Source organism: Eublepharis macularius, chromosome 12 (genome assembly GCF_028583425.1).
Source record: "Eublepharis macularius isolate TG4126 chromosome 12, MPM_Emac_v1.0, whole genome shotgun sequence".
NCBI lineage: Eukaryota > Metazoa > Chordata > Lepidosauria > Squamata > Eublepharidae > Eublepharis > Eublepharis macularius.
In genome coordinates this window covers 27,336,719-27,363,600 of record NC_072801.1, presented here as the reverse complement: position 1 = coordinate 27,363,600, position 26,882 = coordinate 27,336,719, and the positions used below count along the sequence as shown (strand labels likewise).

Genomic DNA, 26,882 nt, shown 5'->3' with positions numbered 1-26,882 from the left:
AGTCAGGGCGATCGGGCCGGGGCCAGTGAGGGGCATGCCTCCCAAGCTTTCCCCCTAAGCTTCCATCTGCCATGGGGGAGGTGATGTGGGGGGCAGTGCAGCTTGCCTGCTCTTCCCCCCCAGCCTTCCACCCCCAAGCTGTGATCAGCTGGCACCAGGAAGGGGGTAATGCCAGGCCCAGCCTGACCCCCGCCCAGATTGGGGTGCAGCAGAGGCCAGGCCTGGCCACCCTGCCCTTCCCACACCAAGATCGGGGTGCAGTAGAGGGGGCAATGCCTGGCCCACCTGCCCTGCCCTTTCTAGAGCCTGTTGTATTTTTCTCCAGTGGGCTTTGTTGCTAGTATGTGCATAATCCTTGTGAGTGGTCCATCTGCCACAAAAGGGGGTAGACAGATTGTGTGGGTGCAGCATATGTGGGGCCATGGCCCATCCACCATAAAAAGGGGTAGACACATCATGCAGGGCGCAACATATGTGCTTAGTGCTTAGTGTTCAATCTCAAGGCACAAGAGAGCATTGACAAGCCAAGAGGCTGTTGCTCCCAGGCCTCTAAGAAAAAAGACAATAGGAAAATAAACTAGAAGATTATGATAAAAAGAAAAAACAGGAAATTGAATGACATCATTCAAAGAACAGGAGCTTGAAGATTGTTACAGGATTAGAAGAAAGAGTGGGAGATTTAGTATTGAAAGTTATTAACTCTGGAGGTCATTTATCAAAGGCAGATCAAAATATCAAACATAACCAAAGAGAAAGAAGAGCAGGGGGGAATCATTCATAAGTAAAATTTGAAGAAATAGGTGTAGAAATTAGGAAGCATCTGAAGTTCAGAGAGTAACCAGAGAATATAGAGAGGAAAAAAAACTGGTGTGGGTTCTAGGTGAAATTCCAAAGGGGTGACTAATGGAGAGCCTCTTGCTCCCAGCAGGCCCCTGGGACTAGTGCACTGGGAGACCCCAATATAAGCTTTGTGGATCCAGGGGCGAGAGAGAGCATAACCAAAGAATATGTACAGGTCCAATGTGTCTCATATGCATTTGTGTCTCAGCTTCAGTGGGCTTACGCCTTGATTCCGCCTCACTGTAGCAGAGTGCGGAGCCAAGTCCACCATTCCCTGACCACCAGCACCCTTTTTCAAGTGCCACTGTGCGTCCCAGTGCATGAGTAGCATCTCTTCTGATGGACATTGCATGGATTTACAAAACGACGCATGACTTGTGTGTTTGCACGCGTCTTCAGAAGTCATCCGGTCGCTACTATGTACATTGTCTCCCAGGCCCCCTCCATCCTTTTACTGCCACATTGAAGATGTTTCCAGAGTTATCTTCACGCTTGTCTTCAGAACCCACATGAGATACCGCTCTCGCTTTCCATGGCCCTCACTAATTAACTTGCCACAATTGCTGCACACTTTGCCAGAGGCCACAGACAAGCAAGGCCTCACACGAGCACACTTGTCTTTTGACTGTCTTTTGGGGGCTATATCTGTGCGTGTCAATTTGTGAAGTCATTTGTTGGGGATGAAAAGGTTCAACTTCCTCTCCCCTGCATCTCCTTGTTTTAAATGGAGGGGGGGGTTGTAGTTGCATTTTTAATGATGTCGGGAAGGTTGGAACACAAATTTCACATCACCTTGTCTGGTTTGAGGCTGATTTCACATAGAGCAGCAACAAGTTCTAACAGGGTTGGTGTGTGCACCTGGTAGATTGGGTCTGGGCTGTAAAATATTCTTCAGAATCCTCTGTAACATGCAGGGATCCCTTAGCAGAGGACCCAAAAAGGCTAGAGTTAGAAATTTCATAAAGATGTTCTGGGGCTTTAAGGATGCCCAGGGCTTTTTTTCAGCTGGAACATGGTGGAAGGGAGTTTCAGAACCTCTTGAAAATGGTCACATGGCTGGTGGCCCCGCCCCCTGATCTCCAGACAGAGGGGAGTTTAGATTGCCCTCGCGGAGGGCAATCTAAACCCCCCTCTGTCTGGAGATCAGGGGGCGGGGCCACCAGCCATGTGACCATTTTCTCCCAGGGCAACCCACTGAGTTCCACCACCTCTCTTCCCAGAAAAAAAACCCTGAGGATGCCTATATGTAAAAGATGCTTCTGGGCTTGGTTCTTCCCTTATTCTAGTTTTCTGTCTGTGTCACAAGCCATGCCAAGTTTGCATGCCACACCATTTGCTTGTGCAAATCCCCAGATAACACACAACTGCACTCTTGTTTTTACATTTAAAATCCCCAAAGCCGGCTTTTATGCGTAGAAGCAGTTGGATTAGCTCACAGCACACAGGCCATTGGTTTGAGCCAATTTAGGAGACTTCTGTAAATAGTTTTGAATTCTAAAGCTGACCCATCGAAAAAAAGAATAGTGTTTGCTCCTTGGCTTGCTTTCAAAATATTTGGCAGAGGGAAATGTGGCTGACCCTAGTCCGAAGACCATTTAAAACATCCCTTTTTAACCAGCAAGCAAGAAAAAATAATAACAACAGAAGGGACTCACTAGTCAGTTTGGTTTCCTTTTGATCTGTTTTCTTCTGCTTGTACATTCCGATCCAGCCATCTTTGGCATCAGCAAAGCGTTTTGTGGCGTGAAGGCATTAAGAAGGTGAGCCCTGGGAGCAGAGACTGGCAAATGAACTGGAACTCAAAGGAATTAGATTCTCATGCCCCACTTTTAAATGCTGAACTCTCCCTCTTAATTTCAGCATTGGGGCACCTGTACCTATCATTCTAACTAAGAGGGTTTGCTGCCACGAGATTTAGTTCTGGCTGCAAAGTAAATGTGATGTCTGATTGTGGTGATATGTTGAGCCTCCATGTACCCAAGCACTCTTCCTTTGGGTGCCAGATGCTGGGAATGATCCGTGGGGGAAGTCTGGTGCCTTTGTACCCTACTTGCAAATGCCTATGGGATGCCTGCTCTTTGTTGGGGAGAGAATGCTAGTCTGATCCAACAGGGCTCTCCGTACGTTCTTAAGACTGGCACACACTGCTTTTTAAAAAGCAACCCAGAAGGAAAACTACAAAAATTAGAAGGATCTCATTTTCAAGCCATCCATTGCCAACAGGGTGTTTTTTTAACAGCTCTGAAGTATTTCCAAGGAATATTTCTTCTCTGCAAGAATTCTGGAGCATCACAGAGGCATGCTCAATTTCTTTGTGGCTCACTCCCGAGATAACTAGCCAATGTTCATCTCTGAAGCCCTCTGAAGTTTTATGTCAAGCCTGGCACTGTCCATTTCTCTGAAATCTTCAATCACATACCCAAAGAAGAATTTGATCTGTCACATGCACACATGCCTTCAAGAAACTGCAGCCAGAAAGCCACAGGGCTATATCCGCATGTGAAACTCCCCTCGCTCTCAAAAGACAGGGAATTGCTAACTGTTGTGTCTCATTCCCCCTTTCTGCAGAAGCCCAGCGTCGACCCTACTATGCGGACTACTCGCCTGTGCGGAAGCACATCCACACCCTCTGCACGAGTCATTACTTAGATCTCTTCATCACATTCATCATTGGTGTCAACGTCATCACCATGTCCATGGAACACTTCAACCAACCCAAGGTAAGGTCGATGCGCTTTGGTTGCTGGGGAAGGGGTCCACAGCTCTGTATTGGAGCACAGGTTCAGCCTGCAGTATCTCTGCTGGGATTTTATGTTAGGGTAGAGGAAATGCAGAAGATCTTGATGTCACAACGAATAAATTCTGCTAGATGTTTTGGGGAAGGCCAAGTGTTTTGTGTGAAGTCTGGCTTAGTATTCTCTGGGGCTCTTTGGTTAGGTGTATTATGATGTAAGAAGAATCACAGTGAAGAAACCTGCCCTAATGCCTACTTTTGATTACTCATAGTCTTTGGACGAAGCACTGAAATATTGCAACTATCTATTCACCATTGTGTTCGTGGTTGAAGCCGTGTTAAAGCTGGTGGCCTTTGGACTCCGGAGATTCTTCAAAGACAGGTTAGATTGTTAGTGGTGGGCTCCTGCCAATGTGTTTCTTAGAGCCCAGCCGTTTATTCTCTGAAGTCTCTCTTGCCCAAAGCAAAGAGCCTATTCTGAACCTCCTGCACTTCAGTGGAGCCGGAGGTAGTTCAGAAGAGCCCAGGGGGCATCAACTTTATGTTTGCAGCACGCACCCATTTGGGAAAAGTTACCTCCATTCCAGGAGCATGTTTGGCTTGGAACCTCCCAAAGTTTTGTGGGGCCTTGCAAAGTTTTGTGCCTGGACCCAGTCCCCCTGGTATTAGGATTTTGTTTCTAGTTTTGTGATACCTTTATGGTAGCAGCAGAGTTATTTAGGTAGAAGCGTTTTAACCCTAAATGTACATTAATTAGTCTTCAGACTAGGGTTGCCAGGCCCCCTCAACCTCTGGGTGGGGGATAGAGGCCTGGCACTTACCTTGGGGGAGAGGGGGTGTGCGTGCGCTTTGCGTACATGTGCCCCCACAGGCGCGATGTCACTTCAGAAGTGACATCATCGCACAGCCCCTGGGAGCACGTCCAGGCTCCGCAGGGGCTCAAAACGGGCCCAATCCATGCGGAAATGGGCCTGTTTTGAGGTGCTATGGAGCGAGGAGCGCTCCTGCGCTCTGCAGCGCCTGAAAACGGGCCTGATCTGTGGCAGAACGGCCCCGTTTTCAAGTGCTGCGGAGCACAGGAACGCTCCTGCGCTCCACAGTGCCTCTAAACGGGCCTGATTTGCACTGAAACGGGCCAGTTTGGGGGCTCTGCAGAGCGCAGGAGCTCTCCTGCACTCACAGCACCCCAAAACGAGCCCGGGATCAGGCCCATTTTCAGGTGCTGCGGAGCGCAGGAGCACTGCCTTGCTCCACAGCAGCCCCAATCCAAGCCAAAATGGGCCCAATCCCAGTGGCTGCTGCACACGGGAGCGCACCGTGCCACAGGGGAGTGCGCAGGGAAGGTGTGCGCCCCTCCTGCCCATTAGGTAAGTGGGGGCGGGGTGAGAGGGCGGGGGATCCCCCGCCCCCACCAGGGGTCTGGAATCCTTACTTCAGACAAAATTTTGAGAGATATAACGTACAATTTTATTGAGGTAGACTCCATCCATAGCAATATCTTAGAGAAGAGAGAAAGAGTCCTAATCTAAAGAGTCACTTTCCCTATAACTAAACCACGGCCTAAAAATAGGCAGCGAGACTGAGAGGTACGGGTTTGTGGACAAGGCCTTCATGGCAAAGCACAGAGGAATCACATCCTTCTCCTTGGACGACCATGAGGCAAAAGAGAGAAAAATCTCCCAACAGGCGTAGAGACGAGGAGGAGTCAGGAGGTGTTCCCACCTTAGACAAAAGAGTAGCAGCCTACTTGGCTAGAGTTACACACCCATACAGAGAGATATGCAACGCCCCCCAATATCCATGCTGAGTCGCCTATTCTACACCTGGCAGCCATTTTGTGACTGGTTCTTCCCACCCCTGTGGCCGCCATTTGGTTGTGGCTTCCTCTAGCTATTCTCAAAATTCCAAAGATGCCCACAAGTTTGACAAGAGTTGAGGGCCCCGAGCAAGATCGTGTTTGGGTAAAAGCCCCATATTGTTGCCTGTGGCTGGCCACAGGTACCAAGAGCAAATGTGGTCAATTTGTAAAAATGTACTTAATTTAGAAGATTCGATTTTGCCTGTTAGCAATTGTGTTCCCAAAACATTTTCCGATTAAACGGTCTAAAACAGTTCCTCAAAGCTAGATATCAAGAATTCGCAGCTCCGACTGAAGAGAAGTTAGTCCAGCAAAAACCAAGAAGAAGCTCAAAGTAAAAGATCCACCGGTGGCATGAAATGCAGAGCCAGGGAGACGAGACTTCTCCCAGACAAAGCTTCAGGCATTTTAACTGATTAACTGGAATGACTGGGATCAATTAAAATCCCTGAAGCAGATCTTAGTTGGCTTGACTGAAAATGCACCTTAAATTGGTGCATGCAAGAACAGTTACCAGTTAATTGATTTACTTCATTGATACCCTGCCTTTCTTCTCATTGGGGATCCAAAACAGCTTATATTGTTCTCCTCTCCTTCATTTTATTCTCTCAACAACCCTGTGAGGTAGATGAGGCTGCGAGAGTATGACTAGCCAAGGTTATCTAGCAAGTTTTCATGGGGATTCGAAGCTGGTATCCCAGATCCTAATCCAATCACTACACCACACTGGTCCTAACAGAATGCTTCTGTACATATACAGAGTTCATTTCTATTCTCCCTCCTCACCCCGCACCCCCAACAAGGAACTGAAGTCCAGATTCTGCAGTTTGGAGCCCAGAGCTGCCCAAGGGTGCTTCTCTTTGTAGAAACAGAATTTTAACATGATAAAGCAGACTTGTCATGTTGGACCCAAAAGTCCTGCGTTCAGATTCCTATTCAGGAATACTGATCACTGGGGTGACTTTGGATCAATTTCAACCTGGCCTACTTCACAGGGTTGTTGTGAGGAGAAAATGGGATAACTGTTGCTCTTATCATGGAGGGACCAAAAATATGTGCTATGAGCTAGGACACCTTCACACCTCACCTCTGTCATGAATTTCCCTGGGGTGTCCTTCAGCGATCAGATCCCCCAAGGTCACCCAGGCTCAGTGTCCCCATCTTTAATATGGGCATAATAAGACTGACCTCACCATCCGTTGCATCTCTGCTTACTTCTGAGGAGAACATTGTGGCATATATGGATCTCCTCTTCCCTTCTTCGACAACCCTGTGAGGTAGATTAGGCTGGATGAGGATGCTACCTTGTGGGATTGGGGAAGAGTAGGGATTTGAACCCAGGACTACCCAATCTGACACCCTCCCCAAGTTGGCTCCCTTCATGAAAAAGGGCTTTACTGTATGTGATGCAACACAGCAAAAGTACTGCACAAAATGTCAGTATTGGTGTGGCAGCTCAAGGACGTCATCCCAGAGGCGACACGTTCAGCACTTTTCAGGTCGGACATCCGCCTGGCTCCTCCCAACTCTGCTGTTCCCCCTTCCTGTTTCTCCTTGGTCAGGTGGAACCAGCTCGATCTGGCCATCGTTCTGTTATCCATCATGGGGATCACCTTGGAGGAGATCGAGATGAACGCTGCCCTCCCCATCAATCCAACTATCATTCGCATCATGCGGGTCCTTCGAATCGCAAGAGGTGAGCGAAGGAACTGGCCTACGTTTTTCTGTGACGCCTGGTCCCACCAGCCCAGAAACGGGCACTGGCCCTCCAAAGTGCCTTCTAAGTAGAGAGGCCGGAGATTTAAAAGCTGCCTCCTTAGTGTAAATACCCTGTGCTTTGCCCCTTGGCTGCAGCTCAAAAGGCAAGAGGCCCCGGATAAGTGCCAGAACGGAGAGAGTTTCTCCCCACAGAAGTAAATGTGGCTTCCACTCACACGCACAGACAAGCTATCTTCCCAGTGGACAAAATTCTACAAAGCAGGATCCCTTTTCTCCAAGAGCCCATTCACACTGACCAAACCCTGAATGTATTTACTTTCTCTCCAACTGGAACCCAAAGTGGCTTTACATCCTTCTGTTCTCCATTTATCCTCACAATAACCCTGTGAGGTAGGTTAGGCAGCGAGAGTGTGACTGACCTGTCACCCCTTGAGCTTCCATGGCAGAGCAAGGAATTGAATCTGGGTCACCCAGATCCTAGTCTGATACTCTACTCACTCCATCATGCTGGCTCACACTGAAAAGAGGAGAGCAGTGAAAGTCCTCAGTTTTAGCTTGCACCCACCTTGGAACTTTCAGACAACCCCTTTGTCTGCTATCATCCTGAGCACCCATTCCCAGGGGTTGTGTGAATTGGCCCCGGATTATAAGGTGATTTTTTCATTGGATCAGATCTTGGGCAAAAGACTCCTGTTAGATCAAGAGTTCTTCTTAGCCAGCCACTTCCCCCCCCCCCACACACACACACACTATGATCATACAAATGCCACACAGAAATTGATAACAAGGTATAAAAATGGCAGCCCTGCTCCATTTTGGCTCCTAGTATCGGCTGTTCAGAGGTAGACTGCCTCTGCACCTGGTTGCTCCGTTCTTTGCTGATTCCAGTTTGCTGTCCCTTCTAGTGCTGAAGCTGCTCAAGATGGCGACGGGGATGCGGGCCCTGCTGGACACAGTGGTCCAAGCTCTACCCCAGGTAAGCCTGTTTGCATTCAGGCAAGTCTATTTTCAGGGAAATTTGATTTTTACGGCAGCAGGATTTGAGTCCAGGGGCATTAGCCCATCAGTACTGTGCAGAGCCATCGTCCTCCCGCCATTGTTAAGAACCTCAGAAGGACCCCACTGGATCAAGCCAGTGGTTCATTTAGCCCAGCATCCTATTTCGCACAGCAGCCAACCAGTTGCCCTGGGGGGAGGCAGTAAACAGGGCAGAGGCAGTGGTATCCCGAGGCAGTGAATTTCACACATTAAGGAAATGAGTACTTACTTTTGTCCTTCCTGGTGTTGGGGGTCCCCAAGTTCTAGTATTTTGGGAGAGGGGGATAAAAGTTCTCTTCGTCCACTTTCTCCACCCTCGTGCATAATCCGGCTGCACCCCATTCAAATGAGCACAGTCTGGAAAAGCTATAGAATTGGATGCTTCAGATTTTGCTCCAGAATGGTAAATGGTACCTGGTGGGGGTGCTTCTGAAGTGTCCCTGCTGCTTTACAAATATTACATTCCTTGCTATCATTGTGTTTCCAAATAATGCCTTTTCAAAGTGCTTAGAATGAGACAGCACATGCCATTTAAAAAATTATTCACTTGACTCCAAGGTTAATGAGTAGGATCTCTGCCAATCCAAAATATCTGAAGGGTTTTTTAAAGTACTTTCTGTAGCCATAAATTAAATGCAGAAAAAGGAGGATCTGTATTTGTTCTTTGTGTCTGGAATGCCGCAGAACAGATGTTGTCCACAGCAAAAAATACGAGAGAGACTCCCTGTTCTCTGGTTCAGTCCACCTGAGGACTCACACAGTGGTTTGCTGTTGTCAAAGAGCCCTATCTTTTCTAATATCTCCAAGAAGGGAGGAAATTAATATTTTCACAAGACAAATGCTGTTGGAAAAATGCCTCCAGATGGGGCTTGGAAGTTGCCGTGTCGGTCATTTTCTGTGCGAAGGGAAGCTGCCCTAGCTCAGTTCAGTGGGGAATGGTACAACATGTTCAGGATTTTACATAGGAATTTTAAAAAAGAATGATGAGTAGCTGGAATACTTTTCATTCTTCACCACCATCTGGCATGGCAACAGGAGTTATAGACTCTGATGGATCATGGCATAACGGTTATATCATTTGTCTATTTGAGGGTTTATAACCTTCTCAACGTGAGGTGCCCCCAAAGCAAGGTAGAGAGAAATGCAGCAAAACCGTTATCGTACCTTCCACATTAAAATGGAGGCGATCCAACCTGATAGTCAAAATTCTAACCATCAATGAATAATTCTACCCACCAAAAACCTGGGCCGATTCCAGACAACTAACCGGAAGGCGCTTCATGCCGCCATGTTCCGGATCGCGATGGGGAAAACGCATTTTCTCGCGCGAGTTTGGCGCGACGTCGCACCAAACTCGTGCGAGAAAACGCAATATTTCGCGTTTTCCCCGTCGCGATCTGGAACATGGCTGCATGAAGCGACTTCCGGTTAGTCGTCTGGAATCGGCCCTGGGGGGGTGGGGAATGTGACATATTGTCAAAGCCCTTGTAAAAATCATTCAGATTGTAAGTCACACGAACTGCAGCCAGAAACTGTTTCTGGGTAGATCGTATGCAGAAAAACAGGACCAGTTCTCCTGCCAAGCCACACAAGTGCACTGTGGGAAAGCACCAATTCATTGCACTCACTCCCACTGGCACCAGAAGTGACTGGCATTGCCTCCTGGTACCATGGCACCAGCCAGGTCTAAGGCAAGTTCTTGCACCAAGTAAAAATAGACACTCAAGAGTCACCATTGGAGTAGGGGGCTACATCTGCTTGTCCCCATGTCTGAAGTAAGGGTCGGCTTTTACGCCTCTTCACCTGTGTCCCAGGTTGCAGCTTCTTTGCAGGGAGATACCTTCTAGACTTCGGTGGGAGCTGCTGAGAAATGAGCGAATCCATCATCTACACTGCCCTGGTTCCTACCCAGCATGATAGAGCTGTTCATTTGAAAGAAACCAAGTTTTTAGGCCTGAACACCTGCAAAAAAAAATGTGTTGTGCACTGCCTTGGGGCTGAGGAAGATTCCTGATTGGCTGCTTTGCAGTCCACAGTCCAATCACATGAAGCAGTCACCATCCCATGATAACTCCCACTGAGCCATCGTATTAATCATTATATCACTATATAAATTTTGCTGGAAATTTGGTTGGCTAATTATTGGGAGGCAGCAGGATTCACGAATTTTGCCATTTGCAGTGATCTCGGGAACGAATCCCCCCCACAAATGTCAAGGGTCTCCTGTAAATGGGTTTATTGTTAGTGATGAATCCTACTGATACCTTTTCCACCCTGCATCTTGTATCAGTTTCTTGATATTAAAAACATATCAAAAGAACTGAAACGTTTGTTCATCCGTAGCTGTGTGCGCCCACAGGAAGTTCTGGGTGACCGAGAGAAAATGAATGTTGAGCTGCTTTCTCCGAATATGTTGCAGGCCCTTTTCCACACTGTGTTTTTCCTCCAGCTCAGCTTCCTAACTGCACTGCCCCCCCCGCCCCGTCCTTTACATACGCTATTGTCCCTGGTATTTCTTCAAGCTTTCTCTGTGTTCTTTCAGACCGCCTTTGCAGCAGTTGGAAAAAACATGGGGAAAATGTGAGGGACAACAGCAGTGAACAATACTGGGTGTGAGGGATGAGAAAAACTGATACAGCTAAGCAGCAGCAAAAACTCAGTGCAGAAAAACTCACAGCCCACCTTTTGCTTGAGACCAGGCCTGATTCCTCTTTCACTTTTCTTTCCTAGGTAGGGAACCTGGGTCTGCTTTTTATGCTCCTGTTTTTTATCTATGCTGCCCTGGGAGTGGAGTTATTTGGAAAGTTAGGTGAGTAACTCTCTCATCTTCCTTACAGCGTAGGTTGGAGACATGTGCTGTGAACATCTATTGACTTTTATTTTTATTTCTTTCTTTAAAATTACTTATATGCCTACCTTTCTCGTGACCAGCTCGGGACTAATGGCAGATTAAAAAATAACAATATAAAGTACAATATTTGGTGTAATGTAGGGTTGCCATGCCCCTCAGGGGCCAAATCGGAAGGTGGGGGCAGCAAAGACTTACCTCTCATGCCCAGCCATTGTGCTAGGAAATGTTGTCATTTTCTGGTACATTTCGAAGCTATGGGTTGTGCTGGGGGCCATTTGCTAAAAATTAGCCCAAACTTAGTGTTTGGGAGCCATTTTTAGCGATTGTAGCAATTTTTAGCAAATCACCCCCTGGATTGACCCATAGCTTCTACATCATGCCTGCCCCCAGGTATCTCTCTCCCACCCATAGCTTCTACATCATGCCTGCCCCCAGGTATCTCTCTCCCACCGACCAGGAGAATGGAGGCTGGAGGAGAGAATCCCCCACCCCTAGTGAGGGGTTGGCAACTTCATTATACTGAGATCTGGAAGACACAGGTTCAAATCCCCACTCCACCATGGAAGCTTGCTGAGTGACTTTGGGTCAGTCACACATCAATCTACCTCACAGATGCCACTGGACTTGAATCTTGCTGTTCTAATGCAAACCAACATGGATACCTACCTGAAATTACCTCACAGGATTGTCATGGGGATAAAATGAAAAAGGGGAGAATGTTGTAAGCCACTTTTGGTTCTCCATTGGAGAAAAAAATGGGGTATAAATTAAGTAAATAAAATAATCCTATTCAGTCACACAGTTAAAAACATCAAACATTAAAATAATCACAAGATCCATTAACATATACAATTTACATAAAATACATTAAAACTGCATTAAAGTAACCACTCTAAAACACTTTAAAGACATTCCCTTTGGGCTAGATTCAGACTGTCCCCAAAGCTCTCTGGAATAATTCTATTTTGCAGCCTCATCAGAAATTCAGGTAGAATCCCCTTCTTGGAGGAGAATAATGATGATGATGATGATAGCTGCGCTTATATACCGCTCTTCTAGACAGATGAGAGCCCCACCCAGAGCGGTGAACAAGTTAGTGTTATTATTATCCCCACAGTACAGCTGGGGAGCTGGGGTTGAGAGGCGTGGCTTACCCAAGGCCACCTACGGAGCTCATGGCAGTAGTGGGATTCGAACCAATAGAGTACTGATTCACAGCCAAACCGCTTAATCACTGTGCTACAGAATGTTGTAAGCTGCTTTGGGTCTCCATTGGGAAGAAAAGTGGGTTATAAAAGAAGATAATCTGGCAAGCAGTCTCTTGGAATCACTCTGCAGGTTTCTGCCTCCACAAACATGGTAGTCTTCATTGTGTCACAGGGCTATTGGTGACAATGTATTTTTTCCTCCAAGACTGGCTTCCACTTGAGTTTCAGCTCTGCTGTGTTTCTCCTCCAGATTGCAGTGAAGACAACCCTTGTGAAGGCTTGAGTCGCCATGCAACCTTCAACAACTTTGGCATGGCATTCCTCACCCTCTTCAGAGTGTCCACTGGGGATAACTGGAACGGGATCATGAAGGTAAACCCTCTTGTGTTGCTTTCCAGTTGACCTCGTGCCTTTGAGTAACTGTTGGCCTTCCTGCCAGATGCTGCAGTAGGATGCCTTGCCCCTCCCCCCCACCAATGGCACTGGAAACTCAACCTATCAGATGGGCCCTCAACCACATGAGAGGTCTTAAAACAACAAGATGTCAGGCCTGAATATTAGAAATTAACACAGATTTGGGTTCTAATATTCTGTCAGTGCGTAAAATGAGTGAGAAAACTTAGCACTCTCTGATATCATCCAAAGAATCCCATTTCCTCTCAGAGATTTTATTCAATGTCAACTTTGAGCACAGGGATCTTGGTTCAACCCATCCACCGTAAAGTTCACTGGGTAACCTGTCACCCTCAGCCAAATCTCTACTTTTCAGGGCTGTTGTGAGGATAAAACAGAAGGGAAGGAGAGCTGCGCACTCAAAGCCCCTTGCACAAAGGGCTTGTGATCAGTATGTGCAATGCACTTTTAACAAAGCAGAAATATCCCCATTTAGCTATGCAGATTTTAGGTACGTGGGTTGCCTTAAATATGTCTAAGCCTTGTCCACATAACACACTTGGATGGCTTTAATAGTTATTTCCACTTTCTGAGAAACACTGGGAATAATCAGTGTGTTAAAGGGAGGCTTAAGGAATCTCTAACAGAGAAATCCTCAGCACTCTTACAAAACTATAATTCCCAAGATTCATTGCGGCAAGCTGTGACTGTTAAACTGGTATAAAACAAATGTCTTTATTTCTCTTCATATGGGGACACAAAGCAGCTTACTTTGATCTCTTCTCCAGCCCTGTGATGTAGGTTAAGCTGAGAGTGTATGACTGGCCCAGGGTCACCGCAGCAAGCTTCCGTGGTAGATTAGGGAATTGAACCTGGGCCTCCCAGATCCTAGTCCAACATTCTAACCACTACGCCACACACTAGGTATGCCGTAAGCATGTGCACACATGGTATTATATTTAGATTCACTGCAGACTCCAATTAACTCCTCCCAAAACCTCTGCCTTCATCACTCTTTTTTTCCTCTCTGCCAGAAGAGTTGGTTAGATTGTTTGTATCTGGGGAAGCAAACTTTGACTCACAAATACCCTGGGAAATGTTGACTTTTAAGATGCTACTGGCTTGAATTTTGTTCATCCTAAGCGAAGTCACACTTAATTCTGTTTAGCACTGCAGAGTGAGTTATTGTGTGCCAGACTTAAGGTAGGACTCTAATAGAGAGTCACAGAAATCTCCTAAATAAATAAATGTATTTATTTATTTAAGAGAGAACAGGTCTATTGATGTAAATTGGCCATCGTTACTCAATTGAACCTCCATGTCCAGAGGCAGTATACCTCTGAATACATTACTGAGCAAAGAGGGAGAGCTCTTTCCTCCATGCCCTGCTTATGAGCTTCTCAAATGCCTGTGGCTGGCTACTACGGGAAACAGGATGCTGGGCTAGATGGGTCATGGTCAGCTGCGTGATTCTGACACTGTTCTGTTTTTCCCAGGACACTCTTCGGGAATGCCACCGAGACGACAAGCACTGCCTCACTTACTTGCCTATCATCTCCCCCGTCTATTTTGTCACCTTCGTCCTCATTGCTCAGTTCGTCCTGGTCAACGTTGTTGTGGCTGTCCTGATGAAACATTTGGAGGAAAGCAACAAGGAAGCCAAAGAGGATGCCGAGATGGATGCTGAGATCGAGCTGGAGATGTCCCGGGGAGTCAGCACCCCAGTCAGAACCCCAGATGGGGGAGGATACCCCAGCAGCCAAAGCACTTCCAAGCCAGGGTCACCCTTCCTGGTGAAACACCAAGGCCTGGTAAAAAGAACCAAACAAACCTTGCAAGATAAATTAACATTCTTCTTGAAAGTGTGGGGGGAGGCGAGTAGGAGGCTGGGCATGGGTTCCCAAATCCATTTTATCTACCCACCCCCCTCTATGGGCAGGCCAAGTTTTCAGCAAGGTGGTTGATTAAATTGCCCACAGGAACAGAAATTTCTTTTCAGGACATTCAAGAGATCACGCTTCAGTCTCCTTGTCTCTCATCGAGGATCAAAACCCCGTACAGTGGCAACTTTGTTCCAAGACGTTTTGATGCTTCAGAAGGGAAATTGAAATGGACCTGCGTATCCCTAGAGAACACAGAGCACGGCCACCCAGAAAGAGCTCCTGCTCATGCCCCTCCAAAATGATTGAAAACATGGCGTGTGTAGGAAAATGTGATCTTGTGCACCGTGCCCGTGGGGTTAGATCTCTCTGCCTTCACCCCAAATCTGCTTTGCCTCAACCATCCAAATTACCTCACCTTGCTTCATGAGGGAGCCAGCTCTGACTGGGGGTATCTGGTTATGCAGCTGAAGAGACTTCCATCCTAGGGTTTCCAGCTCCGGCTTGGGAAATGCCTAGAGATTTGGGGGCAGTGCCTGAAGAGGGCACAGTTTGGGGAGAGGAGAGAGATCATCGGAGATGAGGGGATTTTACTATAGGGACTTCTGTTTCTTATAGACTCTATGGCATATCATAGAGCCTAACCTCCAAAGCTGTCATTTCCTCCCAGGGAACTGTTCTCTGGAGGTCAGTGGCAATTCCAGAAGAACTCTGGGCCCCACTTGGAGGTTGGTAATCCTATTTCAACCCCCAACCACTGTATGAAGAGAGGCCCTCAAGAATGCAGAAACAGGCCCCTCCTCTTGGCTTTGGGGACAGATGCTTTGCAAATGCCTTTTATGCAGAATGTTGATACTTTTTTATCTCCCTCATTTTGTACCCAAAGGAGGTTCTGAGTTGTGAGAATGTATCTCTAGCCATCCCTGACCTAGACCTGCTGGAGGGAGGGGCAGATCCCTTGATGGAGTTTGTGCCCTTCTATTCTTCTCCTCATCACTCTGTCCTCCTGACACCTTCCCACAATGCCCCAGGCGAGGAGGCCAAGGTGACTTGTGTGGTCTCGCCATGGCTTCTGCATTATTATCTCATCATGCTTCAGGGCTGCGCAGCTAAGCAGTGGTGTGGTGGCATCCATGTGACCAGTCTGTGGCTTTTGAGCTAGCAATAGTTTGCGTTGCCAGTCTTCTCGTCTTTTTCTGAGTTCCGCTTCCTGCCACCATTTTTGTGCATCCCACACAGAAGCAACAGAATTTGTTCCGCTTTCTTTTACTGAGGCATAAGTCAAAGGGCTCAATTGACCCTTATTGTTCTGAGTCAATATGCAAGGATAAGAGAGGCCCTGAATTTTTCCTCCTTGCATCTAATAATATTTTCTTCAAAATACAGATTCCTGCCTCTTAGCTCATAGCCCTTGACCAGTCTTTATGTCATGACTTGACCCAATTATATTTTAAAGCAGTCACTCCTGACTTTCCAGTGGCAGTTAGTTCCGTATGTTAATTGTGCACTGTGTGAAAAAGTTATTCCTTTGTCTTCCTTCAGTTCATTTAAGTGACCCCTGGTTGCAGCATTATGAGAAAGAAATACTATTAACATCTCATAGATTCCTTATTGCAATCACATATAAAATCCTCCACATAGGTTGCCTGCTTGTTCAGAGGAATATTATGGAAGGGGACACTTTTGCAGTTCCTGTATGGCAGTGATCCCCAACACGGTGCCCTTGGTCACCATGGCGTGCGTGCGCGCGTGCGCATGCACGCACACATATGCGCACGCGCACACACACGCGCACACACACACAGTGACTCTTGCTCCATGCTCACAAGATGGCAAAACACCATCAGGATCCCTAGCCAAGCTGGCCAGGGGAAATTGCTTCCTGACCCCCAAGGTGATGATTAGCATTACCCTGGGCATGTAAGAAGGGGCCATGAGAACTAAGCATTGATGTAACCCATTCTGCCCACCCCCTCATGATCTGCCCAGGTTCACAGAATCAGCATTGCTGTCAGATGGCCATCTAGCCTCTGCTTAAAAACCTCCAAAGGAGAGCCTACCACCTCCCGAGGAAGCCTGTTCCACTGAGGGACCACTCTGTCAGGAAGTCCTTCCTAATATTTAGCCAAAAAGTCAGAGGTTTCCTGGTGTCTATTTTGTTTGTTTTTTTCAAAGCAAAGAACCAATCCTGTCTTTCCTCCAGCTCAATGGAGCAGAGAACCCAGAAACAATGGACTTCATCACAGAAGGATGCTTGTTATACAACTGCCCAATCCCTACACTTTATGATTGGCCCCTGTACCGCATGGCAGACATTTTTTTACTGGCCCCATCCCCAGTCCACCACGGCAGGCCTTTTCTGCTGGCTTCCATTCCCTGTTCTCAAAATTCTCAAAGCGCCCACAGGCTCTACATGATAGGGGATTGGTGTTGCCAGGTCCCCCCTAGCAACCAGTTGGAGTTGAGGGTGAGGAGGCAGCAGGCACTGACCTCTATTCTCACATAAGTGCATCAGTCAGTGACATCACGTATGGCATGACCCGGAAGCGATGGTGTCACGCTAGGGCCAATTCTTTAACAATCGTCACAAAACACAGCATAGGGCCAGTGCTTAAAGAATTGGTCCTGGCATGACACCATCTCTTCTGGGTTACACTGGAAGTGATGTCCATCGACTGGGTCCACGTGCGCCCATTTTCCTGGCTGGCCTCCTTCTATAGGGAGCTCATGCCTCCTCCCATCAATCTGCTGGCAATTATTGGGCAGAGGCATGAATTGCTGGGAGTTTGCTTGCCATTGGCAGGTACCCAGCAAGACTATTAGGTACCCCTGCAGTATGGTGTAGAAACCTGGCTCATGTCCAACAGGAACAGAAGGAGTGAAATCTTTCCCACAAACAGAATGTTCTGACCTGTCCTTCTGATGTCTCTGGCTTGAGCACACTGAAGCCTGGTGGGCTCCTGACCTTTGGAAGCCCCCAAGCAAGAAACTGACAACAGGTTCTTCGTTCATCCAAACCTCAGGCCTGCTCACCCGTCTTGTGGCTTGCACTCATTTACTTCTGCAGACTTTAGGAGATCAGTGGTGGGGGAAACAGACCAGGGTTCATATCAGTTCCAAGCACCGGCCTTAACCTTGGCCCTTGTGCTTTTCTTCCCACAGAGATATGAATTTGGCAGCACATTTTCTCTCCTTTGCATCTTGCAAGCCCAAAGCATATTTTAAAAAGAGAGAGAAAATCAAGTTCGGGAAGAGCAAAGCACAGCTGCTTTGAAAGGGCTTCTTCCTTGCCTCCTTGAACCTCGGCCATCTGGAATCAGAGGCTTGAATTAGCATCTGAGTGAGAAAGTGGAAAGGAGATTTGCTCAGCATTGAGTTTGATGGCGGACATCTGCGTCTTGAGAGGCCGTGGAAAGCTGTGGCTCAGTAAATGTGGAGTCCCTGGACAGGCCAGTTTGTAGGGAAATGGAGAAGGATAACCTTGTTCTGGCAGGAGAGGTTAAGAATTTGAAATGGGACCCAGGTTTGGCACAGGAAAAAAATGGACCAAGGCACCTTGGTGCCTGAGAATCATAAAATGCAAATTGCATCCTCCATAGTGGTAAAAAATACAAAAATAGTTAATTATTTTCTTTCCTTTATCAGTCCCCCAAACTCTGCTACTGGGGGATAGCTGCTTCAATTTGCCCAGTGGTGGGGCCTGACCAGGGTCCCAGGTCCCCCAGATGCTAAACTACAGGATGGGAGGCAGGTGGCAGCAAGGTACTTACCTGCTCCTCTGCCCACCCGTCATGCCATTTTATGGCACAATATGGAAGCTACGGGTCACACCAGGGGATAATGTTGTCATGCCTTGCCAGGAGTTCCCCTGGTGCACATTTTCCTGGATTGATTGCTGGTGGCAGGTGATCACCAGGGGGTTTGCTACCTCCTGCTGATTACCAGTGATCAGGGAGCAACAGGGCAAACCCCTGGGAAATTGCCTGCCACTGCTAAGTCCCAGGTTCCCCCGCCCCCCGCTGGGAGGGTACAAGGATCTGGGGACCCTAACTGAGGGGAAATAAAGAGGCCTTTCCAAAATGGCTGCCAGCAAGCTCCTCTGCTGAGGGGAGATGTCAGGGCCCCTCAAAATGGCTGCCAGCAAGATCTTCATCTTTTCAAACACAGTTTTGGTGCACAAACCATGCGTAAGGGGAGACACTGCCCATGATACTTCTGATACCCACAGTCATCATTTTGTGTGAACTGAGCAATTTGTGTGTTTGCCACACTCAGTATACACAATTAGAAAATTAGTTTTGGTGAGAGTATACATTCCTGTGTATCAAAGCTGGAAATCACGCACATGTTCCTAGTCACACAAAATGGTGATTGAAACTGAACAGAGCCCAGTTCCAGCTTCATTGAGCCACATTGTGTCCGTATATATAATCTTCATTAAGAGGGACAAGACAGATCTCCCCACCCCCTTTTAACATATATAGTACTGAGCATAACTGTGGATGTCTGTTTTGTGGAAGTCTTGTGCTACAATGATCTGTGACTCCGTGGGAAATGTGACCTGCGGAGTCAGGGGGGCTGTTCTTTTTGTGGGGCAAGTTCGCTGTGTAGCACTGGCCATGCACCTGTTCTTTGGAGCTGTGAGGAGTTGTGGTTTGTGAGTTGAGGTCTCTGAGAGATTCAGTCCCCAGCATCTCTAGTTAAAGGATCACTGGTGGGAAAGCCATGCTGGTGTGTTACGGCCAGTCATAACAGAAAAACTGAACTAAATGAAGCAATTGGTTTGAATAAGCTATATCAAAAACTTGTATCAGTGCTAAAAACTAGGAATCTATGGAGCCAACTAGTTCTTATTCAAACACTTTGAATAAGAAACATCTTTGAAACGTCTTCTGTGTTACACTGGAAGATCCAGCATGATACAACATTAGGCAAGGATCTGGGCAACCAAAGTTCAAATCCCCAGTCTGCCACAGAAGTTTGCTGAGTGACCTTGGGCCAGTCACACACTGTCTGCCTAACCGACCTCACAGGGTTGTTGTGAGGATAAAATGTAGGAGAAGAAAATGACATAAACCACTTTGAGTCCCCATTGGGGAGAAAGGTGGAGAATCAATGAAGTAAATAAATAAATAACCATCCTTTAAAGCTTATCAACCAAGAGCTTGTGAGGAATCGGTGGCAGTGAGTGAGTGGATCAGATGAGGCCATGGTTGGTCAGGATGGAAAGGCCTGGAGAAATACGGCACTGAGAACTCAGCCTTGTGCACAGAGAATATCTGAAGGAGACTCAAGGGAGAGGCAGGACTGATCAAATTGGTAGAGTTATAGGGAAGAAATGTTGGATTTGGACAGCATTTGACATTCCCACAGCTGGTGCATAGCTGCAACCTGACTTTGTACAGTTCTTTGGCATTTCAATAAATGTGGGCTAGGGTTGCATAATGCGTATGCAGGGAGCAAAGCACAGCATGGCTTATTCACCATGTCAAAGGTGGCCAAATTGCAATTGAACCAGATACCCTGCCGTGCTGGCTATGTGATCTGATCCATCATGAGGGGAACAGCATTGAAAAAATATCAAACGTGAGGTCTCCATGTCCCCTGTTTCTCCTCTAACGCTGCCTTCACTGCTCTCACTGATCTGCAGGAAGCCGTCACTGGCCTTGGGTCAAAGAGGGACCCCCAGAACCTTTTGACAGTTCGCAAGATCTCCGTGGCCAGGATGCACTCCTTACCCAACGACAGCTACATGTTCCGGCCAGTGATCCCGGCCAAGGCCCCCTACCCACTCCATGAAGTGGAGCTGGAGGCCTATTTACATAAGTCACCCAGAGGTATGTTATGGCAGTGTGGGGACCTGTGGTTTGTTTTTCTGAGCATGCTGAATGTATGCAATGCTTCCTTGCTCAAGGCTCAGACTAAAAGGATGTTCTGTCTTCCAGGATCCATCACTTCTGTTCGTTCCCAGCCAGCGGGAACGTGTTCTTCTCTGTCTGTTCCCCAGGAGGCCCTTCACCCAACAACCCCCCCTCCATATCATGACAAAGGGGGTCTATGGAAGCTTCATCCCCCACATGCTCCATCTCGGTCCCCCAGTCTCAACAGGCTGCTGTGTAGACAGGTATAAAACCATGAGGTGTAAATGGTTAGAGTTTTGGATTAGGATTTGGGAAACCCAGGTTGAAATCCCACTACCATGGAAGCTCACTGGGTGACCTTGGGCCAGTCACACACTCTCCACTTAAGGTATAGGATTACCAGTCCCCTTGTGGAAGCAGTGGATCTGCCACTCTCAGCCTCTGCCCCCTGTCACCTAGCTGGGGGGTGGGGGGAGAAATATGGGAACAGGCCTAGGAAACCTGCAGAATGCTCCAGAGCACTTCAACATCATGTAGTAGCATCATTCCCGGCGCGACACAGAAGCAATGGGTTCTGAATTAATAAAATTAATTCTGAATTAATAAAAATCTGCCCCAAACTCTGAATTAGGGGCTGATCTTTACAAAATCAGCCTGGCGCACAACCTGTCTCTTCCACATCATGCTGGAACCTGTTTGGTCATACCCTACAGCCCCCCACTTTCACGCCAGGGGGACCTGGCAACCCTACTAAGCTACCTCACAGGGTTGTTGCTGTGGGGATAAAATAGAAGAGAACGATGTAAGCCACTTTGAGTCCCCGCTGGCAAGAAAGACAGCTTATAAAGGAAGTAAATAAATAAATAAAATAGACCACTCATCGATTTTCTCCTTGGCAACTCAGAGAACAACATTCTTTTAAGAGATGTGTAGATTTCTTCTGCCTCTGCTATTCTCCAGGGTTCCCCATTAATCTATTTTTTTCTTATTTCTGGATCATTTCTTTATTTAATTTATTTTATTAGATTTTTATACTGCTTCTCCTGCAAATGAGACCCAAAGCAGTTTACAATTGAAAACAATTAAAAACAAAACAGCAGTAAATATTATATGTTAAAACTAAAAACACGACACTGCAATTAGGTGGTCCCAGAAATACGGCCAGTTATAAAAACTACTTTTTGGCATCAGCCTGGCGTCTCGATGAGAAAGGCAAACTATAAATAGCGTAAACAAGTAAATAAAATCTGCAAAGCCTCAGAGCGGGCTGGAAGAGAGAGGGCAGGCACGTAGCACAAGCTCAGCTTTCTGCTTTGTGCCCAGAAATGGAAGTTCCTGCTAACAATTTGCTTGAAGTGAAATATAAAGCAAATTGTGGGGTGCTTCTCACACCAAATACCCAAGCAATTTCAGGGCAAGAGAAATGAGGATTTTGTTTTTGAGGTGCTGTGTTCACTAGGAGTTCTGTATGCTGCTGGCTTGTTCAGAGTTTGTGCTTGAAGCGAAATTCAGAATGAATTTGGAGATTCCTTTTCAAGCAAGACATCTGAGGAATCTTGAAGAAAATTGATTTCACAAGTTGCCCCTGAAAACCTAAGACAAAATTAAACCAGCTTTGTGGTGTCAGTAGGGATCCTATTCCTCCGGTGGGGGCAGGGGATCCCCCATTCCCACCCTCTGCCCACTGCCACCACTCACCTGGTTGGTGGAGGGGAAAGGTGCAGAAACAGGCCTCCTGGGCACGCTCCCGGGGCAATGCAACGACGTCACTCCTGAGAGTGACATCATCGAGCTGCCCCGAGAGCAGCACTCCCATGCTTTGCAGCAGGCTGATTTGGACCTGTTTGGGGCCCAAATAGGCCCACTGTGGAGCACGCACACACACCCGCGCCTGCAGAATGATATCACTTCCTGGAAGAGCATGATGGGAGCGAAGAAAAGGTAAGTGCCAGGTCCTCCCCCTCCCACTGGGAGGGTAAGAGGACCTGGTGACCACAGGTGTGTCTGCAACATGATCTTCTCAGCCTTGATAACAGCAACCTCCATTAGGGCCGGTTCTGCCACTAGTCCAACTACGTGGCAGTGGGTTGGGGAAGGGCAGCAGTTTCCCATTCTGCTCACCCTTCACTAGCCTCCCATCTAAGGCTGCCGACTGCCACGTGGGGCCTCAAGTTCTCTTGGAATGACTTCTGATCTCCTCAGAAGAAACGGCAGCTCCAGAGAGTGGGTTCTATGGCATCACATCCCCAAAGAGGCCTCTCCCCTCCCAAAACTCCAGCTTCCCCAGGCATCCCCCCCCCCAAATCTCCAGGAATTTCCCAGGAACAGTTGATATTCTGGGAGAAGTTCCAGGGTTCCACCTGGAGGTTGGTTTGCAAATAGGTAAGGGAACTAGAAGGATTGACTGCTCTACCTCCAGGAAGAGGCGGCAGGGATGATGCAGAGGCAATGTCAAAACTGGCCACAGATGACAAAATACCTTGTGCCGTCTCTGAATTCCCACAGTCATGGCACCTCCACAGAGAAGGCCCAAGTCCATACATCCACTAACCTAGAATGGAAGTCCAGTGGCACCTCCCATTTATTCCAGCGTGAGCCAAAGCTTGTACGTAGCTCTGACTCATGAAAGAGCATGCTAGAATACATGTTCTTAGTCTAAGGTATCACTGAACTTCTGTTCACTAAAAAATGACTATCCTAGTAGACTAAGATGGTTACTCTGCTGGAATTATCTGCTCATATAACCTTTCTTAGGTGTGAAGCAGGGCCTTAACGGAAGATATCAGTGGCTTGGAAGATAAATGGCAATACCCATTTTTCATACTTCATCCAGGAATCTCTGTGTGTCCCTCCCTTTTTTTAAGTTTTCATTTTCTTCTCTTTGTGTGGTAGGAGGCTGTTCAAAGGGATTCTTTGGATGGTCAGAACACTGATCCCAAGGACGGCAAGCCAGCCGAGACCAGTCAGAACCCACCACCAAAGAAGCTATCCCAGAGCACGCTGGGCCCACCTCTGTTCCACCCAGCCCCTGTTTCCCTGCCTGGGACTCCCCCGCTTCCACCTGCTTCACCCCACAGGCCCTCGAGTGTCTGTACCCTCAAGCACACATTCAGCCAGCACAGTATTCCAAGCAGGCCTTCCAGTCGCAACAGCAACCCCGACAGCTTTCTCTTTGAATCCTCAGACCTGGCTGACGAAGAAGTCAGCCACATCAACAGTTCAGCAAGAGACTGGGCGCATCGGCGAGACAGTGGGGATCTGTCTGATTCTCCTTTCCTCTCACCTCCTTTGTCACCATTCCCCCTGAAGAACTGCAGCACAACCAGCCTGACTGGGGGAAATGGTAAAGAGAAAGACTTGAAGAAGTTCTACAGCGTTGACACACGAGGATTCTTGGCCAAGCCAAGCTGGACAGATGACCAAAGAAGACACTCCATTGAAATCTGCCTGTCCACCAACGATGGAGATCGTAGCATCATGGAGTCCCCTGAGGAGAAGAAAAGATTTCCTCTCCACATGGAGTCTGAGTACATCCACGGGGTGCGGCGGAAGAAGAAAATGAGCCCGCCTTGCATTTCTATAGATCCTCCCATGGAGGAAGAAAGCAACGCATCTACACGAACCAAAGTGTCAGAGAACAGCCTTCTGAGGAGAAGGACTCCATCGTGTGAGTCCACCGCTTACAGGGACTCTTTAGAACTTGCCGAAAACCAACAAGGAGAGCAGGTGGCCAAGGGAGAACGCTGGGCCCCACCTGCCTGCCTAGGCGAACACTTGACAATCCCGAACTTCTCTTATGAACAGCCCGATGTTGGCGCTGCAAGTAGTCTCTCAGACCGCCTCTTGGACAGTGGCCCTGCTGCTCTTCTCTCTGCAGATTCCCAGTCTGAAGACACTGCAGTGCCCAAGCTGAAAAAGACGGACCATTTGAAAACTCAGTGTACCGACCCCAAGAGGAACCGAGAACTTCTCGGTGGGACAAAAAGCCCTCTACAGAAGCACGGACCAGTCCCTGCAATCTCTGCAACAGATGAACAAGTTGATGAACCAGTATAGCTTCCAAGGGGGGGAGGTCGAAAGAGAGCATTTAAGGGCTTGCCACCAAAAGTGGAAAATGATTGAAAAGCCAGAACTCCGTGGCTGATGCTGATCCCAAAATGTTTCTTCAAGCGCTGTGAAGGGTTTTGTTGTTTGGTTTTTCAAAAAAAAAAAATCAAAGAGAAGCTGGTTTTAAAAGCAGCAACTACAGTTCAGGGTAAGGAAGGGGAATATTTTCCTTTCTGAGCAGGGCACGGAGTACCTTTTCCCACTCTTCTTTTCCTCCCCCCTTACCCCCTCCTCCGCGTGGCCTGGATCACATTGATTTGGGTTTTGGGCCTTTATTTTATCTTTTTTAAAGAAAAAATGGATTTAAAAAACTTTTTTTGACTTTTGAAAATGGCACTTTTTATTAACTACACAGAAGTTGTCACAGGAAGTTGAAGTGCCCAGAAAATGCAATTTGTATATTGTCTGTATATCAGCAGTTATTATAAATAGAAAATAATGTATTTGAGAAATAAAAAGAAAAAAACATAAAAAGCCACACACACCACACAACACATGCACACACACTCAAAAATATTCATGTGAAAACTCTTCGTCATGCACATATTTTTATAAAGAGCAATGGCTCCAGTCCTGCACAGTTAGTTGTGCCTAAGTCCCATTGAAATCCATGGTAAAAACTCTACTTTGATTCCTTTTGTGGTTCAGCGAGGCTTGCAATTAAATCCTGCGCAGATTGACTTGGATGTTAGTCCTGTGGCCCTGATCCAACTGAAGCTAAGCACTTAAAGCCTTTCTAAAATCAATGGGGCTTAACTTAGCAACTTGCAACTAACTTGTCCCATTACTTAGACAGGGTGCCTATAATTTTAGCTGGATCAGGGCCCCTTAGTGAGTTTTTAATTGGTCTTACCAGGGTATTTAGAATTGCAGCAGTCGCAACTAACTTCAGATGGATTCAGGTTTGTTTTTCCCCCTCCCCTTAGTAGATTTTTATTTTATTTTTTTGCATTAACCAACAGATTTTTCAACCAGGTGGTATATTGTTAGACTTCATGTGGAACTGTAATAGCAAAGCTTGCTGTTCTGGTTCAGATGGCTCTTTCTTTTTTGCCCCAAAGCAGACCTTCTGTAACTCTCCCATCCTCTTCCATAACCTAGGACCAGTTCTTCAGCCAAGCCAACCAAGCAATGGGTTGAGGGCACAATGGGGGAAGGTGATACCCCAGAGAGACTGGCTTGCTCCCCGCCATTAGCAGTGTGGGAGGTATCAGGTATTGTTAACCAGCATTAATTCCAGGGCTTAGCAGCAGCATAGGAGAACACAACGGACGTACCTTGGCTGAGGTGACAAAATACCTTGTACTGGCCTTGCCTTGACCAGTCAGTATCAAGGCTTCGACTTCTATCTCAGCTAATATTTTGGTGTTTCTTTTCTTGATTCCCGTTTTCTGCTTCAATTCTTAATTTGATGTCCTCGCTACAGGAAATGATGAAAACCAAAATCACTACTGAAATGTAGCCAGTGCAATAATATTAATATTAATAATAATAATAATAAGTTATTCTCATTCTTCTTGGTACGCATCTGTCCTTTTTTCCCTTCTGCATATATTCAAGTGACGTCGTTTCCACTTCTGTTTTTTTCCTTACAAAATTCAGGTTAAACATTGCAATAATCGTAACTAAAGTGCACAATTAGGGCTGAAAGGGGAAAAGGTGATTTCTGAAGTTGATGAGGGGAGGGGAAGCAAAACAAATAAATAGTAAATTATTTAAGAAATGTTACTTTGTTTACTGTATTTGGGGACAAAAGAACAGGATGTATAGAATGGCATATGCAGAGCCCATCCATACTGTCCATTAAGATGAAGACAGAAGTCCAGTTTGGAAATGTTCCATATTTGATCCAATTGCACCTTTTTCTCTTATGAAGCAAAAACATTCTACCTCTTTTCTGAGTGTTTCAGTAGGCAGGGACAGTAGGGTTGCCAGCTCCGGCTTGGGAACTTATTGGTTATTTGGGGACTTTTAGTGCAATCCTAAGAAGAGTTACACCAGTCTAAGCCCATTGATTTCAATGGGCTTAGATGGGCGTAACTCTTTTTAGGATTGCACAGAGAGATTGGGGAGGGGAGGGACCTGAGTGGGGTATATTGTCACAGTCCACCCTCCAAAGCTGCCCTTTCTTCCAGGGAAACCAATCTTTATAGTCTGTTGTCTGGAGATGGCTTGTAATTCTGGGAAAACTCCAGCCCCTGCCCCCAAAGGTGGGAAGCCCTAGTATAGGGGGAGCTGGATGTGGAGAACACCAACTGGCTAAGCAGGGTGCTTTTCCTCCTACAAATCCCTAGAGCTGTTTTGGGATAAATTCTAAAATGCTTACTTATGGTTGTTTTACTGTGGTTTTAGGCAGTTGCAGTTTTAACGTGTTTTTTTTAAATGCAGCATGA

At 47.0% G+C, this 26,882-nt stretch overlaps 1 protein-coding gene across 1 annotated transcript in view; it reads left to right on the top strand.

Moving 5' to 3' along the window:
• CACNA1H (calcium voltage-gated channel subunit alpha1 H) overlaps window positions 1–24,438 on the top strand; it is a 143,735-nt gene extending 119,297 nt beyond the window's left edge. Inside the window, exons 24-34 of the mRNA XM_054993682.1 lie at window positions 3,409–3,560; window positions 3,847–3,956; window positions 6,995–7,128; window positions 8,057–8,127; window positions 10,920–10,998; window positions 12,499–12,620; window positions 14,138–14,452; window positions 15,408–15,566; window positions 20,172–20,358; window positions 20,467–20,645; window positions 23,275–24,438. Coding sequence (XP_054849657.1) covers window positions 3,409–3,560; window positions 3,847–3,956; window positions 6,995–7,128; window positions 8,057–8,127; window positions 10,920–10,998; window positions 12,499–12,620; window positions 14,138–14,452; window positions 15,408–15,566; window positions 20,172–20,358; window positions 20,467–20,645; window positions 23,275–24,438 — 2,672 coding nt within the window. The remainder of the gene's footprint in view (window positions 1–3,408; window positions 3,561–3,846; window positions 3,957–6,994; window positions 7,129–8,056; window positions 8,128–10,919; window positions 10,999–12,498; window positions 12,621–14,137; window positions 14,453–15,407; window positions 15,567–20,171; window positions 20,359–20,466; window positions 20,646–23,274) is intronic.
• Window positions 24,439–26,882: the final 2,444 nt, after the last annotated feature.